At 32.2% G+C, this 19,624-nt stretch overlaps 2 protein-coding genes across 6 annotated transcripts; both read left to right on the forward strand.

The window, feature by feature from the left end:
* The first annotated feature begins 1,539 nt into the window (after window positions 1-1,539).
* LOC110603681 (beta-adaptin-like protein A) lies at window positions 1,540-9,912 on the forward strand. The gene is made up of 11 exons (XM_021741508.2): window positions 1,540-1,701; window positions 1,842-2,358; window positions 2,465-2,589; window positions 3,917-4,115; window positions 4,847-5,075; window positions 5,197-5,363; window positions 5,526-5,735; window positions 6,378-6,488; window positions 7,265-7,441; window positions 7,750-8,199; window positions 9,371-9,912. The coding sequence occupies exons 1-11, from the start codon at window positions 1,649-1,651 to the stop codon at window positions 9,659-9,661; spliced, it is 2,529 nt and encodes an 842-aa protein (XP_021597200.1). The 5' UTR covers window positions 1,540-1,648; the 3' UTR covers window positions 9,662-9,912.
* Window positions 9,913-13,376: 3,464 nt separating this feature from the next.
* On the forward strand, window positions 13,377-18,159 carry LOC110603629 (pentatricopeptide repeat-containing protein At5g25630). Of its 5 annotated transcripts, none has more exons than XM_021741424.2 (4): window positions 13,377-13,509; window positions 15,153-15,341; window positions 15,983-16,894; window positions 17,091-18,159. In XM_021741424.2, exons 2-4 carry the CDS (start codon window positions 15,258-15,260, stop codon window positions 17,988-17,990), a joined length of 1,896 nt encoding a protein of 631 aa, XP_021597116.1. In that variant the 5' UTR covers window positions 13,377-13,509; window positions 15,153-15,257; the 3' UTR covers window positions 17,991-18,159. The 5 variants fall into 5 exon arrangements, with proteins under 5 accessions (XP_021597116.1, XP_021597117.1, XP_021597118.1 ...); XM_021741425.2 differs by having other exon boundaries at window positions 13,383-13,509; window positions 15,129-15,341; XM_021741426.2 differs by having other exon boundaries at window positions 13,398-13,509; window positions 15,235-15,341.
* Window positions 18,160-19,624: the final 1,465 nt, after the last annotated feature.

A 19,624-nucleotide genomic window follows, 5' to 3' on the forward strand; every position in this document is an offset into this window, starting at 1 on the left:
CAAAAAAGAAGGCTTCTAAGTCTAAAGAGAAAAAAACTAGCTATAATAGAACAATAAAGCCCCAAAACTCACGCCCAAAGCCTACATATAGGTCCAACCCAAGCTACTGCTGCTGAGAAGAGTCTTTTGGAAGCTACTGTCGCTTGAAGTAGGAAGCATCGGAGATGATCAATGCAGCCGTTGAAAAGAGTGAAAAAAATAGACAGGCCACCAGAGACCATAAAAGAGACTCATCAACACCGAGAGTCAAAGCAACCAACCATACAAGCTCTAAGCCAAGCCTTCACCTGGACTGAGGAAGAGGATGCCGAGAGAGCTTGTCAGCAGCCTTTATACCTTTAAGATCCACTTCCTGCACTAAAGGAAAATTAGTACCACGATCCTGAAGATCTCGACATCAATAAAAGATAAGACTTTGCCATAACTAGAAAAGATAAAAACACCATCTTCTAATTAAAGAGTTTCCAACACCGAAAGAGACTCCTTCTCCCAAACATATAATTATGACAGTAAATCCTTAAATACACCTATATGCAAATACAAACCACCACAATAAAAGAAAATACAAAGCAAAAAAACTAGATCCATGAGAAAGAAGCCCACTCTAAAGCGCTGATCTGGAGGAAAAATAAAAGAGAACCTTATTTATCCACAAATTCACTAAAAGTGGAGAAGGACCAAACTCACATCTAAGTAGAGAAAAAAAAAGGACCAAACTCACATCTAAGTAGAGAAAAAAAAGGACCAAACTCACATCTAAGTAGAGAAAGAAAAAAAAAGGATCATCTCTTGCCTAAAGAGAACAAAAAATGATTGTATACAAGCGACAGAGAGAAGCGACCGGTGCCACATAAATCAAAGGAAACTAAATAAAGAGATTCTCTCTCTAGAGAACTTTCTAATAGATGGATTTGAATAGACAAATATCATTGCTATTTAATATAATCCTTCTTGTCCATCATTTTGAGTAAAAAAAAAGAAAAATATATTTTCATTTTGAGTCTCCTCATCTAATTATTATGAAATTTTTAACTTAATGAGAAGGAAAAAAACTATTTTTCTATTATGTAGCTCATTTATTGTATTATGCTTTTGTGGTACTTTCAAATGAAAAAATATTATATTTTTATTCTAAATTTTCATGTTTATTGATGATTATTTATGTCTTTTACAGATTAAATTATTATTTTTTTTTTTAACATTGAGAAATAAATATTTCAATTTTAAGTATTGGTAATTATTTTTAATGGCTGATAGTTATTTTAATATTCGGTAATTATTCTAGCAATAATTGGCTAAATCATTGATAATTCAAAATACTAAATACATGGTTGCTGAAAAGGGCGATATAATTCATGGAGTAAAAAATAAGTTTTGCTAATCGTCCCATTGAAACGCACCGTGTTGCATGATGATCCACGGTTTTCTCATTTATCGCACGTCGTTGGGTCCTACATCTAACAGCCCAATAAGATACTGCCATCTCAGCGTTATGACAAATAGGACCAATTATATTTTGTCGTCTTCGTCACCTTCGTCTCTCAAATTCACAGACTATAGTTTCCTCCATGTTTACTCCTTGCTGAGATCTCACCGGCTTCGATCCATCTCATCCGTACGGCATCGTAATTGGCATTACCAATCGGCCATGGCTCCTCCGGCACAGTCCCAAAGATCTCCGTCGCCGTCTCAACCCTCCGGGTAAGTCTAGCTTCTCTTGAACCCTAAGCCCTTTCCCTAATTTGGAATTTCAAGCCCTGAACCTCCCCAACTCAGCTAAAACGCCTATTAGGGTTTGTTTTTGCAAGCATTTAAGCCATGTGATTGTTGTTACATTCCAGGAAAAGCGAAGTCACGGATTTGAAAACACAACTCCGCCAGCTCGCGGGCAGCCGAGCTTCCGGAGTGGACGATTCTAAGAGGGAGCTCTTCAAGAAGGTCATTTCCTACATGACAATTGGCATCGATGTGTCGTCTCTCTTCGGCGAGATGGTCATGTGCTCGGCGACCTCCGATATTGTCCTGAAGAAAATGTGTTACCTCTATGTGGGAAATTATGCCAAGGGTAATCCTGATCTTGCTTTATTGACGATCAATTTTCTTCAAAGAGATTGCAAGGATGAGGATCCAATGATTAGAGGGCTTGCTTTGAGGAGCTTGTCTTCGTTGCGAGTGGAGAATCTGGTGGAATATTTAGTAGGGCCCTTGGCGTCGGGGTTGAAAGACAATAATAGCTATGTGAGAATAGTGGCCGTAATGGGTGTTCTTAAATTGTTTCATATATCGGCTGCAACTTGTGTTGATGCAGATTTTCCAGCAACGCTAAAGCATTTGATGCTCCATGACACTGATACACAGGTGAAGTCATTTTTTTTATTTCCCTCTGCTTTGTCTTATAATTTAATCAAGTTACAAGCATGCTTTTTGTCAGTTTGTGGATTTTCTGTATTGTGGTTTTCTCCAGGTTGTTGCAAATTGTTTATCTGCGCTGCAAGAAATTTGGAACTCAGAAGCAAGCACTTCTGAGGAAGCTTCAAGAGAGAAAGAAGCTTTAATTAGCAAGCCCGTTATATACTACTTTCTAAATCGGTATGTTCTATAGTCTGGCTGGTTAACTTTGCAATCGTGTCCTTATGACACAAGAAACTTAATTTTTCATTTGTTTGGAATTGATCACAATGAACATATAGTTCTGCATCTTAGACTGAGGTAAGATATAATCAGAAACAAGTGGTTGTCTATTTGAATCTTTTACTACTACTTCCTGATGTCATCTGGGTTTTGCTTTCTTGTCCCCTACAACTTCATTGTGCTGTCTTATTGGCACGTTTATTGATTTGTGATTGCGTGTTTGTGAACCAACTCAATCTCTCTTTTTCTGGCTGTTATTCATTGGATGCCTCTTCTATTTACCTATGGATAATACATGCCTTATCTAATCAATCCTACTTATACAAATCCATAGCATACTTTCTGCTGTGCTAATTTTGTATAAATATTTTTTCTTCACTGCCCAATTGCAATCTTGCAAACCTTCTTCTTCAACTTGGTTGTTATTATCCAATCACGTAAGACCCTTGTTGCACTTCCCGTTAACCTGATCTTGAATAGAGATTGTTTCTTCACCATCCAATGCTCATAGCTATAAATCATAGTTGGTTGAATTGCAGTCTTCTAAAAGTTTCCCCACAACTTGATGATATTTTACAATTAAATAGGACCTTGTTACACTTCTCACCTTTGCCCATCTTGCTTTAGTCTGATGTTTTGACACCTACAATTCCTGCATCCCTTTGCATATAGAGTTTATGAATAATGAGAATTTTACACCATCCAAGCTATCCCACTTTGATCACTTCCCCTTTCCATTGCTAAAATTGCAATGCATATACTTTTATATGGATTTGTTCTCTGTGAGAGTAATGAAAATGAAAATGGCTGAATTATATATCCATTTACAGATTTTTTTTTTAACATGGTTATTTTCATAGCTCTTCCTCCTGCTGTCTTTGATTCCATACAAAAACACCTCATACTGGTTAACCAACATGATTGCCTCTGTAGCATAAGTGTTGTTGTTTTTCCCATTTTTTTTTTAATGTTATTTTATCTAATTAGCCTATAGAGAGAACATGATGAATCTAGTTGTAGAAAGAGCAACATAGATGGACAAAATCACTTCAATTCTGCAGTCAATTGGAGAATAATAGTATGGGCCAGTATCCCGATGTATTAGCATGAAATGTCTATAAATAATAAATTAATAAGCTGCAGTTTTTTTTTTTTTTTTTTTTGATACTGCAGATTGCAGAAAACCTCTGTTCTGTTTGTGTGGTGTGAACTTGTAGCTTTTTTTCACTGAACATACTAGGGCTTCTTCCTGTCAAATGATGATTTATGTGTTTTTAATTTGTAGGATCAAGGAATTTAGTGAATGGGCACAGTGCCTTGTGCTTGAGTTGGTTGCTAAATATGTTCCTGCAGATAGCAATGAGATATTTGATATGATGAATCTTCTGGAAGATAGACTACAGCATGCAAATGGTGCTGTTGTCCTTGGAACCATCAAAGTGTTTCTGCAGTTGACCTTGTCCATGGCTGATGTGCATCAGGAGGTGACTATTGAAAGTTTTTCTTTTCCAATTATTTCATAATTATATCAGACAGCACAGGAACTGGATGGTGATTTCTTTTGAAGAGAATTTCTTCTGTTAATAGAGCCAAATGACGTCTGGTTGTTGTGAGGCAATTTGATATTTTATCTACTTTGCTTGTCGGCTTTGCTCTTGATGAAAAATTTTATGTGCGTCTATTTCACTTGAGCTGGTTCATATTTTATTCTTTAATGAGAAATTCTCATGGCAAATAAAATGTTTTCTCATTGTGGGATTTTGCTACACTAAAGCTTTTTCTTTGTCAGTTATGTTACTGGAAAATAAGTTTTTTCTAGTTATACATGTAAATATGATCCTCCATGCAGCGATATTCTCCATCAAAAAAAAAAGAAATGGAAATGTTCTTGGTAAAGTACTTCTGTTGCATTTCTTTGGGTTGCTTTCCTCATCTTTACTTCATGAGGTATCATTTGATGAACATTTTTCTTGCACCTGGAGCTTTAGCGATGAAAATACATTGTGGGATGTCATATTTGAGGGGAAGACACCTATAATCCTATTTGATCTTTCTTTAAGGTAGACCCCATTATGGTGGCACCACGGCAGGGAATGTTTCCCTCAGCTGCAATGCCACGCTTAACTTGGGTTGTTTAAGATGATCAGAATTTATAATTAGATTGCTATTACATTATGATATCAGTATTTCACTGATTAAATTTATTTGTTGTCAGGTATATGAACGTATTAAAGCTCCTTTGCTTACTTTAGTCAGTTCTGGAAGTCCAGAGCAATCTTATGCAGTTCTAAGTCATCTGCATCTCTTGGTGCTGCGTGCTCCGTACATATTTTCCTCAGATTACAAACACTTCTATTGCCAGTACAATGAACCATCTTATGTCAAAAAATTGAAGCTTGAAATGTTGACTGCAGTTGCAAATGAGACCAATACTTATGAAATTGGTGAGCAAACTGCTTCTCATTGTCATTTTTATGGTCTCTAAGGGAAAGTTTGACATAGGTAGAACCTATGTTGTTATCTTTTCAGTATGACTGATGAATACACTTCTTGAGGCAATTTCAGTGACAGAATTATGTGAATATGCTGCAAATGTTGATATTCCTATTGCAAGAGAATCTATCCGGGCTGTTGGAAAAATAGCACTTCAGCAGTATGATGTGAATGCTATTGTTGATCGGTTGCTTCAGTTTTTGGAGATGGAAAAGGACTATGTGACTGCTGAAGCTTTGGTAAGCAATAAAACTGTACACATTCCAGTGCTCACTGTTAAACCTGTAAATGCTACTGCTTTCTGGTTTCTGCAAAACCACATATCCTGCATGCAAAGAAATGGCAAGTTGTAGTTAATGAAGTATCAGCAATCAATTGATAAGTTCTAAGTTTTTATACAGGTTCTTGTTAAAGATCTACTGAGGAAATACCCTCAATGGAGTCATGATTGCATTGCAGTTGTTGGGAATATCAGCAGCAAAAATGTTCAAGAACCCAAGGCCAAAGCAGCTCTTATATGGATGTTAGGGGAATATTCTCAGGACATGAATGATGCTCCTTATATTCTAGAGAGTTTAATTGAGAATTGGGATGATGAGCATTCTGCTGAGGTAATTAAACTGCTCCCCTCCACTCTTCATCATGAATTTGTGGCTCCCCTTGGCTAATCAGTGTTTTGTATTTCATTTTTTCTCACATTTGCACTTGCATCTTTATCATCTAGTGGCTTTGACCTCTCTTTGTTGCAAACAAAGGCAAAGGAAGAAATCCTAATTGTTATTCTCAATAATATTCATATCACAGTCCTAAGGGAAAGGAGAACTTGTGTTATACTAGTTCCCAATTGTGTTATTTTCAATAGTCAATAATATTCATATCGAACTCTTAAGCTACTGAATAATAGAAAGCTTGTAACCTTAATTATATTTGGTCTAGGAAATGCTAATTCAAATCTAATTAGGATCACTAAACAAGATAAACTTCTTAAATAAAAAACTAATTCTAATAATAATAGAACTATTAAATAATAAACTTCCTAATTTTATAATTGAAATTAGATCCGCATAATAATTTCTAAATAATACTCTAGGCTTCTTATACTGCTTTCCTAACCTTAATTATAATGGGGCAGTCTAGTTTTTCTGTGCATTCAAATTTTCAATAGCTTTATGTTTGTGATCAGATTTGCTTGACATTTTCTACCTTTCTTGCTCTTTTTTATTTGACCAATGAACAATGTTTGTAATTCTCAGGTTCGTTTGCATCTCCTCACAGCAGTAATGAAATGTTTTTTCAAGAGACCACCTGAGACTCAGAAAGCATTAGGAGCTGCACTAGCTGCAGGGCTTGCTGATTTCCACCAGGTAAGGGTTGATGTTTTTTTTTTTGATCAGGATAAGGATATGTATTTAATCTGCACTTTTCAAAATTTGACCATTCAGTGTCTGAACTTTATTTTTTTATCGATGAAGTGTTTGGCACTTCCTCTCTCTCTCTCTGTGTTGCCTTCTTTCTCATTTTCTTATAATTTTTTTCTTTTTTTATCCCTTCAAACGTGAAAGCAAGTAAATTAATTAAGTAAAACCATTGATCATCATTTGATTTTTTTATTACATTTTTTACCGAAATAGATTTTGATTTACATTTTTCTTGTATGATAACAAGATTTTGATTTTTTCCTTGTTTTCTTGAAACCAAATAAGTTCAATAAATATTTATTTATTTGTAGATTTTGGGTGTGTATATATATATAAAGGAAGAGAAAAAGAATCAATTTTTGTTAAGGAAAAACAAGAGATAGAGAATTAAAGGGAATAAATAAGATAGGTAAATGAGGTGGAGGAATAAAAGTGACATTGTTTATTGGTAAATGGTCCATTTTATTTTTCTGATGTGTAAATCTGGCCAGATGCACCTAATTGAATTGAAATTTTCCACCACACTTTATTGATAGAAAAAATTTCAAAATCTAAATTGTCAATATTTTGAAAAGTTCAGGCACCATTGATGTGTTTCTCATTTTTTTTGGTAACTTCCGATATTTAACACTTTCAGAAATATTGAATCTGACATGCATATTTATCCAAGTTATTCAATGTTTTTTATAAGAAAACACAATTAAAATTTCAGTTGGTTGCAGGATGTTCATGATAGAGCCTTGTTCTACTACAGGCTATTGCAATATAATGTATCAATTGCTGAACGTGTTGTGAATCCTCCAAAGCAAGCTGTTTCTGTCTTTGCTGATACTCAAAGCAGTGAAATAAAAGATCGCATTTTTGATGAATTTAACAGCCTCTCTGTGGTGTACCAGAAGGTAATTTTGGTCCCTTGAGAGCTTTCTGAATTAAATAATGCATATGGTTATTTGGATTGACATTATGCAGTGTTCATGGCAATTAATGGTAAAATAATGGTCAAATCCATCTGCCTTTTGTAACAGCATAATGGACCATGTAACAATATTATCAAGTTTATCTAATCATATCATTGCCATTACTTAGTTACACATTTTATCAACAAGTTCATGAATTTTACCTGCTTTCATTCTTCATTTGCCCAGAGCAGGCAAACTTTTCTGAAGGGGCAGGTTTTCAATTAACTGATACTTATAAATTCTTGCAGCCGTCTTACATGTTCACTGATAAAGAACACCGAGGACTGTTTGAGTTTTCAGATGAGATTGGTAATTTATCTATTGGTGCGGAAACTGCAAATGATGTTGTACCATCAAATAGAGTTGAGGCAAATGACAAGGATCTGCTTCTAAGTACTTCAGAGAAAGAAGAAAGTACTGGTGCCAGTAATAATGGTTCTGCTTATAGTGCTCCTGTATATGATTCTTCATCAGTGTCTGCCGCCGCTTCACAAGCACAATCAGAACCATTGATTTCAAACATTGCAGTAGCCAGTCAACAGGCTAGCTTTGCTATTGATGATCTGCTAGGTCTTGGTCTACCAGCAGAACCTACACCTGTTTCTGCACCTCCTCCTTTGAAGCTTAATTCCAGAGCTGTCCTAGATCCAGCCACTTTTCAGCAAAAATGGCGCCAACTGCCAATATCTGTATCACAGGTTCATTTATGTGCTTGCTTGAAATGATCATTATTTGTTTATTTTCTACTTTTCTTATTTTTTGAAGAAAAAAAGAAGAGAAATAATATTAATAAATGCTTCTCTATTTCATTAAAAAGAAGGGGGTATTGGACAAAAAAATCCAAATGCTTATGGTAATTCACATATGAAGTCAAATCTTTTCAATTTACTACAATTATAGCCAAAAGGACTAAATTGAACAAAAGTTAGTGACAAATTACAATATAGTCTTTAAAGTTTTATATATTAATAAAACATATAATCCTTTAAATTAAATTTTATAATAAAATTAAATATATCTTATGTTTATTATATGTAATATTAAATATATTATAAATATTTATTACAAATAAATTCATATTATATAAAATATCACATATAAATAATATATATTAAAATATTTCATTGAATGCTTATACTCAATATTATAAATTATGCGTATATTTTTTATATTTGGGAACTTTACTTTCTACTAATAATATTCTAAATAAAATGAAATATTATATGTTTTAAATTGTAAAATTTTATTTTTTTTTCATATTTTAAGTTTTTATTAATAATCTATGATATTATATAAAAGTAATATTATAAAAGTGAAAATATGGAGTAAATAATAGGATTAACAAAAATGACATTATTATAATAAAAATATATATTTAAGAACTATTTTATTAGTTAAATAGAAGTTTAGATACTATATTGTAATTTACTATTAACTTTTTTAAATTGAATTTAGTTCTTTTGATTATAATTGTGGCAAATTAAAAAAAGTATAAATGTGAATTACGATACACGTTTGGATTTTTTTTTGTCTAAATAGCCCTAAAAAAAATTCAATGATTTTGTATGTGGTAGCATGAATCTTCTTCTAGTCAGCAGTGTTGTCTGGTCGCTCTCTCTCACTCACTCTCTCTTCTCCCCACTTCCGTTACTTGATCCATTGTTGTACGGGGTTGAGCAACTTCACCCCTTGGAGTTCCATAATGCACATCAAGGGTGGTGGGAATCTGATAAATAGGACTTGTGAATAGGGTATATGAAGATACATCTCAATTAATTTTTGCAAGCATGTAGAAAATTATGCCACCCCCAACTCTGCATTTACCCTTCTTGTTTTTTTGTAATATATCGTGCATTAAATTTGTTGCAGGAGCATTCTCTAAACCCTCAAGGAGTTGCAGCATTGATAACACCTCAAGCCCTCCTCCGTCACATGCAATCCCATTCCATTCAATGCATTGCATCAGGTGGTCAATCTCCCAATTTCAAGTTTTTCTTCTTTGCTCAAAAAGCAGAAGATTCATCTATCTATCTTGTCGAGTGTAAAATCAACACATCATCAGCTAAAGCACAGATAACCATTAAAGTTGATGATCCAAATACATCCCAGGAATTCTCAACTTTGTTCCAATCAGCCTTATCCAAGTTTGGTATTCCATGAACGCCTACAAGTTCTCACCGGAGTTCCCAGCAGAAAATAGGTATTTTTATTTTTATTTCTATTTTCTCCTAGTTGCCTCAGGAAGAATGAAAAGTGAAAAAAGAAATAAAAGAGAAAAAAAAATCTGTTATTGGTTAGCTGTAGATGAGTGTATAATGAGACTGAAAATGAGGAATTTTCGTTTTACCTTTTATTTTCCTAGTTCTGTATGAGGATGCTAGTGTTGCTTAATTTCTACGCCAATTTGTCCACTCATCTTTATGGCTAGTTTCTAGAGGGTGAAATGTTGTTGGCAGAGATGCATTGGAGAGCTATTTTGATTTTCTTGGGAATTACCATGAAGGGATTTTTTTTTTCTAATTTGGTAAAATTTGTAATCTCATTTTAAATTTAATCATTGAGTGATTAAATCTTTACTAGCAGCTGTGTGCATAATTTAATCCAAAATAAAAATAAATCTGTACCTCGTGTTCATCAATTATATATGCTTATCAAGATCATTAGGTAGTTATGTGCAGGGGTATGTGGTTTTGGTATCAAATTGATATTTTAATATAGTTTTATTTTATTTTTTTTATTGTTTTGATTTTAGTTCAGTTCGATTGTTCGTTATTCAGTAGCGGTTCGATTGTTCGTTATTCAGTAGCGGTTTGGTATGGTTTGAATTTGAGTTTCGGTCTTTAAAATAAATGTGTAATTACTTTCATAAAAAAAATATTTAAATTACTATTTAAGTTAGAAAGCTGGTTATTAATATAGATTCCATGGTATATTACAAATTTAAACTAGTTATTCAATTATATAATTTTTAATTGTAATGTGTGTTTACATACATATACAAGTATATCATTCAATATGCATTTTGGCTACTTAATAATAATAATAATAATAATAATAATAAAATACTTATATTGCAATAATATATGTGTTAAAAGTATAAAAAATTAGAAAATCATAGAAATTATGTGTATAAAGTTAGTTTTGAATATAATTTCCACGTGGTATGAGTAACTTTTAATGAAGAATTTAAATTGAATCAAAACAGAACACTTTTTTCTCCTAGTAATTGTTTCAGGAAACTGAAACAAAAGCAACAATTATCCACGTATGCGTGGCACGAGTATTTAACTTTAAGGCCGCTTTAGCTTTGTTTTCATTAAAAATGACATTACAATAGACGCATTCAATTTGATTATGAATACACTTTGTGTTATAAGCTTACAAGCACGCAAGTCTCTATTAAGCCGTTAAAAAACAGCTAAAAGGTCACTCAAGTCGAATGAATCGCTTAACTTAATCTTTTATAATTTAGATAAAAAGTTGAGTATGACTAACTGAATTTTTTAATTAAGTATAGAATATATTGGATACTCCATCAATTTTTATAAGTTTATGTTTTTAATAAATTACAATTTTAATTTGAATATTAAATGAAATAGTATAAATGAATGTGTTAATTAGCTATATGCTTAGCTTTTATTATTATTATTATTGATATTATTATTGTTACAAAAATAAACAATAAAAAAGAAAGGATATTTGTTTTAATTTGGTGGTGGTAGAGGATTATTGCTTTTTTTTTTTTTAAATTATATATATATTTTTTATTTTTAAAAATATATTTCTAAAATATAAATATCCACACTCACAAGTTTAATCTGATAATAAATATATCTGAATAAATCTTATGTTGAGAAATCTGTTTTACACCTTCAATTTTTTATTTTTATTTAAAAAAAAAAATTCCTTTCACATCTAAATCAAATATTTCCTTTAATGAGATTAAGTGTAACGTAACTAAATATTTTAACAGAATATTTTATTATGTTTTATCTAACGGGTCATGAAATTTATATATTTTTTTTTATCTAATTAATAATTTTAATATTAAAAAGTCGTATATTCTCAAATTTAGATATCTTTATAATTGGAAAGGTACAATTATATATAATTAATATGAATATGCGTTTTTTTTAATTTCACTCCCTCATTATTTATGACATATATTTATTTAATAATTTATAAAAAATAATCTTTTTTAATAATATGTTTTAAAATTGAGTTAATAATTAAAAAAATTCTATTTTTTTTATTTTTATAATCTCATCCTATTCTTTTATTCGCGAATTAAAAGTTAAAATTTTTGTACAGATTTTAATTATAGTTTACTATTAAACTTTTCATTAAAATCTAATAAAATTATCATGATATGTCTTTATAAACGTCATTCCACGCAAACAAAATTCAGAGTATAATTATTATACATAGTGGCAGTCAAGATTTAATTGATAAATTTTTAAAATTTAGGGCGTATTATAATTTTTGTAAAGATTAAGATTTTTTTTATTTTTTTAAATTAAAATTTATAATATTAAAAAATAATTTACATTATTATATAAATTTATTAGGTTTATCAATGAATTCATTGTATATCAATTTATTTTAATTTAATCTAAATTAATTTGTCTTAATTTTTTTAAAACTGTATTAATTATTATTATAGTTTTAAAAAAGTTTATGATCAATAATATATATTAATTATATTTCATAACGTGTTATAAAAAAATAAAACTATATTATAAAAATTAAAACTGTATTATAATTGGTAAAATCTGTAAAACAATAAAGTGTGAGATATTGGTGATCGTCTATAACACTCACTCTCAAATCAGCATATTAAAGAAAAATAGTGAATTTAATAAATTATTTAGAATCTTAACTTCAAATAATAACGTACTTTTCTGTTTGTGTGTGATGTTTTCATTTTGTATTATAAAAAAATTAAAATAAATATAATATTTTTTAATAATTCGACAATAGAAATATAAAATAATAAAATAATTATAATTATTTTTAATATATTTTTTAAAATAATATTTTTTTTTCATTCAACTATATTGGTAAGTATGATTTTTTTAAATCACAATAATAATTAGTATGATTTCATTTAGAATTAAATTAAAATAAAATTAATATATTAATTATTGATAAAATAAAATAATTTATAATAATGCTATAAATTATTTTATAATATTATTAATCTTAATTTTAGAATAAATAATTAAAAAAATTATGACTTTATAAAAAATTTATAATTATACCTTATAATTTAAAAGCTTTATCGATTAAACTTTAACTTTTTGAAGTTATAACTAATTATATTATGAATTTTGCTAACATGACAAAATAATATAATAATTTTATTAGTTTTTAATAAAATTTAATAAAAGAATATAATTAAAATAAATATAAAAATATAAAATTCAATTAACGAACCATAAAAAAATATGGACTTATAAAAAATTAAAAAAAATTATCATTAACTCTTTAAATTTGAATGATTCAATGAAATTATTTAAAGTTTATTGATTTAATATATAGTATATCAAAATTTATATAAAATGTATTTTTTCTTTATTATTTATTTAAAATTTTAACTTTAATTCATTCTAAATACTATCACTAAATTCAATTTTTTAAAAGACAATAAACTTAAATTTGATTACATATTATTTGGTCAATTTTATTAAAGTCTAAGTATATTTAAACACCAATTTTTATTCTCTTTATTCCGATTAATATTCTGAATAATTATTTAAAAAAAATGAGAAAAGTGAAAAAAAAAATTATGCAATTTCTCAAAAATCTGACCACCTCAAGTTTTGGGCTCTCTTATCTGCTGCTCTCTGTTTGTCTGCCAAATGCTTAATATTCTGTGGATAATATAATTGATTGGGACTCCCATGCACTGTACCTCTATTTCTTCTCACTCCTCAAATTCAAAGTTCATCCCTCTTTCTCTCTCTCTCATTATACTGCCTGCAACTGCTGAGCTCAACAGCTACAAGGTGAGGCCCTACAATGTCTTCTCTTTATTTTTCTTTCTTTTCTTCCTAGCCCACAAAAAATACTTATTGGTTTCTTAAATGGCTGTTGTCCACTTTGCATATTTTCTTGAAGTTGAAATGGGTATTTCTTTCTTTTGATTTGCTTATTTTCACTGCTTTTTCAAGTTGAGGAAACCAGGGATTGCTGTTGCTTAAATTTTCGTCTGTGTGGACTTGCTGATGATTTTGAGGATTCAGATTTATTGTTTTGGTTGATGGGTATTAGATTGATGAAATGAGGGATTGAAATATACCCAGATGGTTTGTTGGATTAGGTTCTCGAATTCTTGAGTTTTGTTTTGATTGATTGCTGCGATGATTTCTGGGATTGGAAGATAAGCTATTTCCATTTTTCAGAACGATTTCTCATTTTTAGGTTTTGATTAAAGAGAAGTCGTTTCAAATAATTGGTCTGGGAATTCTGGAAATGTTAAAAGAACGGGATTATATGGAAACGACATCAATTGTTATTCTTTGATTTTTATAACTAAGAAATTCCAGGATAAAATATATGCTTTTGTTTCAAATCTTAAGCATGGTCAAAACTGATGCAAGAAACCTGTTAAGTGGGTTCAAATACTTGATCAATTGAACATTTGGGTTAGCTGCTAAATTTATGAATGTTTTATATGCTTTTCTGAAGGTAATGAACTAACACATAGCCTCCGTGTGTTTGCTAGAAGATATTTTCCGTATTTTTTAATGTTTGGAACGCGCAGTAAAATTGATTTGTTGAATCCCATATCGGTTGTGAAAAGGGTAATCCCTTACATGGCCATAGGAGTTACTCCTCCCCTTGGGCTAGCTTTTGGGTGAGTTAGGCCTGACCCAAAATTAACATGTATCCGAGCCTCCAATCCGATTGTTGGATGCGTATAAATTAAGTTTTTTCTTAGAAAATATTTTCCACCTCTGAAAATATTTTCACAGAAAACATTTTCCAAATACAAGTTAGTTACAACAAACGAATGGAGCTTTAATGACTTGAGTAACAGCAAGCTTCTGATTTGCTCTAGATTTCACCCTTCTATTCTATTGTCTTTTTCACATTCGAAGTCCCTTTCTTTTGCTTTGCACTGGTTGATTGTTTCATCCTTTATTCTTGAGTTTGCAGATTCTCTTATGCTATGTTCAATTATGTCCTTACTTTAGGCATCAATAACACATTGATTAGCAGATCCTTATATTTATTCTTATTTATCATTTGTATGAAAGATTGAATGGTGGTGTCTTATTTCATATCTACTAGCATTTCTTATCTACCAGCATTTCACATCTACAACTATATTCACATCTGCAACTATATTAAACTTGTTGAGATATGGAGCCTAACGATGTATTATGGATTATACACCCTACTCCACCATTATGTCTTTTTTTTTTTGCACATAAATATGTAATATTCTCCTAGTATCATATTTGAAAATTCACTTAAAAATAAGAAAACCCATAGCAGCCGTGGACGTAACCAAATCGGTGAACCCGTTAAATCTGTGTGTTGTTTATTTTTCATGCTTATTCTTTGATTGCGTGATTGTTCAATTCTTAACAAAACTTCTTGATATTGATTCTCCATTCAGCCCTTTTTTTTGGGAATTTTGCAGGAGGATTATGAATGTGATCAAGAAAATTAAGTTATAGGTTCAGTTTGCAGTTCGGTTAAAATCAAGTTCAAAAAAATTTCAGGTTGACAAGCACGTGTGGACCGAATGGGAGAATTTGGAGAGGAGAAGGCTTTGTCTAGAACCTCCAACAAGAATCAAGTGGAAACAACCTCTATCAAGAAAGGATGGGTACAAAAATCATCAATTATCTAATAATATACTGAATACTGATATGCTATCTATGATGCATCATATGTTTGTGGGGTATACTTTTACTAAGTTGGATCTTTGACTCGAAGAAATCAAATTTTTATTCAGTTGCTTGCTCATTATCAGTTTGACAATACCCAGATTTAAGTGATGAGGAATCCTCAACGCGGATCAAAGTTTCGGCCCTTGTTCCTCTACTGCTGGCAAGGCCTCTAGTACTGACCATAATCTAATATAGAACTTACTAGAATTCAGTTACATGATAAGATAAATTTATTCCTCATTATTGGATGATATGTTTCTCATCATTGGATTATTTCTATTTACGGCATTCTGTTTTCTGTTAATCTGCTGGATCAAACAGAGGCTTAGTCTGCCTGAAATGGAAAAGTTAGACCAGAGATAATGCCTAATATTTCATGGTTTTCTACGTAAACTGAATCAACAATTAGGATAAGCACGAAAAGTTAAAGCTTAGATGCTTTAGTGAGCCATGACCTGTGATCCGTAATTCCTATTTGTCCTACTGATCATTAGTTTTCATAGCTGCAGTTCATAAGAAACTATGAAAAAGTTTGTGTTGAAAAATGATAATATTTTTGTATCTTTTTTTTTCCCAGGAGAATAATCCAGATTATAAGAACAAATTTCCTCCAACTTCAAAGTCTAGGGAGTATCAAAATGCAGGCAGTTGCATGTTCTGCATGACCAAAGATGGTTGCAGAACTGTGCGATCAAAGTCAAAACTAATGAATGTTCTGGTAGAAAAAGGAAAGCCCCAGGAAGCAGAATCCATTTTTGATAGTTTAATTGAGGGAGGTCATAAACCATCTTTAATAGCATACACAACACTATTGGCTGCCTTGACCATGCAGAAGCGTTTCAACTCCATACATTCGATCATCTCACGTGTAGAAGAAAATGGAATGAAGCCTGATTCAATATTTTTAAATGCTGTTATAAATGCATTTTCTGAATCTGGGAACATGGAAGAAGCCATGGAAACCTTTTGGAAGATGAAGGAGATCGGAATGAAGCCTACCACGAGCACTTATAACACTTTAATCAAAGGGTATGGCATTGCTGGGAAACCTGAAGAATCTGTGAAACTGCTAGACCTTATGACTCGAGAGGGAGACGTGAAACCCAATCTCAGGACCTATAATGTTCTTGTCAGAGTGTGGTGTAACAAGAAGAACATTGCCGAGGCGTGGAATGTGGTGCATAAAATGGTAGCTTCAGGAATGCAACCTGATGTGGTTACTTACAACACCTTAGCTACAGCTTATGCTCAGAAAGGAGAGACAAATCTGGCTGAAGAGATGATCTCAGAAATGCAAAATAACGGCTTGCACCCCAACGAGCGAACTTGTGGTATCATTATAAGTGGATATTGTAAAGAAGGAAGAATAAATGAAGCATTGAGGTTTGTGTACAGGATGAAGGAACTCGGATTGCATCCTAATCTTGTTGTTCTTAATTCACTAATCAAAGGCTTTGTAGACATTATGGATAGAGATGGGGTTGATGAGGTGAGCTTCTGAGCCTTGCTTCACATTAATCTTTCATATTTTTCTTTGTGCAACGGCATTTACCCTCCATTTGAAATCAAGAATTTTGCAAGAATTCAATTCAATTGATTTCTTTTTGTTTAATCCTTTCTTGGAAAATCTATTCCTCCTGAGAAGGCAATGCTGCTGTATTAATGTATGGTGTACATCATTTCAGGTTCTCAAGTTGATGGAAGAATTCAATGTCAAACCAGATGTTATAACATTTAGTACGATCATGAATGCGTGGAGCACAGCAGGATTTATGGAGAAATGCAGAGAAATCTTTGATGACATGGTGAAGGCAGGCATAGAACCTGATGCACATGCATACAGCATCCTTGCTAAAGGTTACGTACGTGCCCAAGAACCCGAGAAAGCTGAAGAACTCCTAACAACCATGATTAAATCAGGATTTCACCTGAACGTTGTGATTTTCACAACTGTGATAAGTGGATGGTGCAGTGCTGGAAGAACGGAGGACGCAATTAGAGTTTTCGACAAAATGTGTGAATATGGAATTTCTCCTAACTTGAAGACTTTTGAGACATTAATATGGGGATTTAGTGAAGCCAAACAACCATGGAAAGCAGAAGAAATTCTCCAGATTATGCCTGCATTTAAAGTTGAGCCAGAGAGATCCACCATACTTCTAGTCGCAGAAGCGTGGCGAGCCATTGGACTGACGAAGGAGGCTACCAGAATGCTTAGTACCATCAAAAGAAATCAAAGTATCCATCATAAAGATACAGTTGAAGAAGACATACCAGTTGAAAGCCTGGAGAAACTCTACCAAAAGCAAAACACAAGTGTCTCGTATTCGAATCTCTTACGGGTACCGAGTACAGTTACAAGTGATCAGAAAGGGTCCAGTGCAGCCCTTAAGAAGGGGAGAATGGTGCTGAGAGATGCTGAATTCTCAATGGAATACTCTTGGCTTGCTAATAAATCCATGTGTCTCTCTCATACGTGTAAATTTGGAGCGAGGTTACCAATCATTTGCCAGAAGCAGTATCAAAGGCAGAACGGTATGTGTGCTCAGCTTGCACAATCATGTACAGCAGTGTTCTTGAACTGAAAGGAAAAGGAATTGTCTTTTATCTTTTTTTTGGTGTAATTATTATATTCACATTTCCTAAAAAGAAAATTGTCATCAAATTTGGTGTAGATAGTAAAGGGAGTTGATATTTTCTAAGAATTGTTGCCTTTACAGGCTTACTGATAATTCAAAGTCTTCTTACTTTGTATTTGCTGGTAATTTTTATTTATTTGAGACTATATTCAAATATGAAAATAAATCTTTCCACAATTTTATGGAAAAAAAAAAAGAATTTATTGGTAATCTTTGCACAAATTTGAAAATAAATGATCATTTTACTATATACTTGCATAAGTAAAATTAACATAAACCTGCCAATTAAAAAAAAATTATCATAATCATCTCAAATTGAAAGCTGAAAATTATATTTGACAAAGTATTGCATTTAGCTTAGTTTGATTTGGGATCTCAAAATCATGTACACTCTTCATACAAACTTTGCGAAGACAAAAGAGAGAAAAAGCTTGGGTGATTTTTATTTCAAAACTGAAAAAATGACGTTAGAGGTGTTCTGGAAGCATCTTGCTTCCTTTTATATAAGACAACAACACGTGCACAATATGTGCCTTGTACAAGTAAAAGCCTCACAACAAAGCGACGTAGTTTAGATACTAAGTTATAAACAAATAATAATAAGATGACGTAGTTTTAACATTCTCTCCTCAAGTTGAAGCTAATAAAGGCAAAGATTCAACTTGCAGGTGAGGCTGCCATGGTGATAGGCTAGTAAGGCCTTGGTGAATATATTTGCCAACTATTCTTCAATAGGAAGATGATTAGACAATATGAATCTCTATTGGAGTTGATCTCGGATCAGGTGGCAATCTATCTCGATGTGGTTTGTGCGCTCATGAAACACTGGGTTGGCAGCAATGTGCATGGCTGTCTTGCTGTCATAATGCAGTGGGATGGGCAGTTGGATGGCAACCTGCAAGTCCTGCAAAATATAGCTAATCCAGAGGAGTTCACACACAGCGTTGGCCATTGCACGATATTCAGGCTCGGCTGAAGACTTAGATACAATAGGCTTTTTCTTCGTTTTCCAGGAGACAAGGTAAGGTCGCAAGTATATACAATATCCAAAGAGTGATTTTCTGGAATAATTACAAGCTGCCCAATCAGAGTCATAGTATGAATTTAGTGATAGGTCAGTATTTATAGGGAAATAAAGTCCCTAATGTAATGACCCTTTAAGATAGCGAAGCACATATAAAGTAGCCTCCCAATGGGGCTTTCGCGGCATGCTCTTAAATTAGCTCAATTATTGTACAACATAACATATATCAGGCCTTGTGAGATTAATGTAAAGAAGTCTGCCAAGGAGTCTTCTATATGAATCAGGCTTATCAAAGGACTCCCCTGAATCAGGGGATAAATGCAAGCCTTGAGGCAAAGGACAGGAGGCAGGTTTACTGTAATACCCGGCTAGAGTCCGGTATCGGAATTCTACTTTCCGGTGGAATCCAGGGTATCGGAACCCTCTAGAAGGGTAATAGATATGTTTTTCTAAAGAGATTTTAGTATGTTTTAATGTTTTAAGTGTAAAGAAAATGAGTTTTTGAAAGAAAATGAGCCAAGGAAGAAATGCAAGGTTCGGCCGCCGAAAGTGAGGT

This window comes from Manihot esculenta, chromosome 16 (assembly GCF_001659605.2).
Source record: "Manihot esculenta cultivar AM560-2 chromosome 16, M.esculenta_v8, whole genome shotgun sequence".
Classification (NCBI taxonomy): domain Eukaryota; kingdom Viridiplantae; phylum Streptophyta; class Magnoliopsida; order Malpighiales; family Euphorbiaceae; genus Manihot; species Manihot esculenta.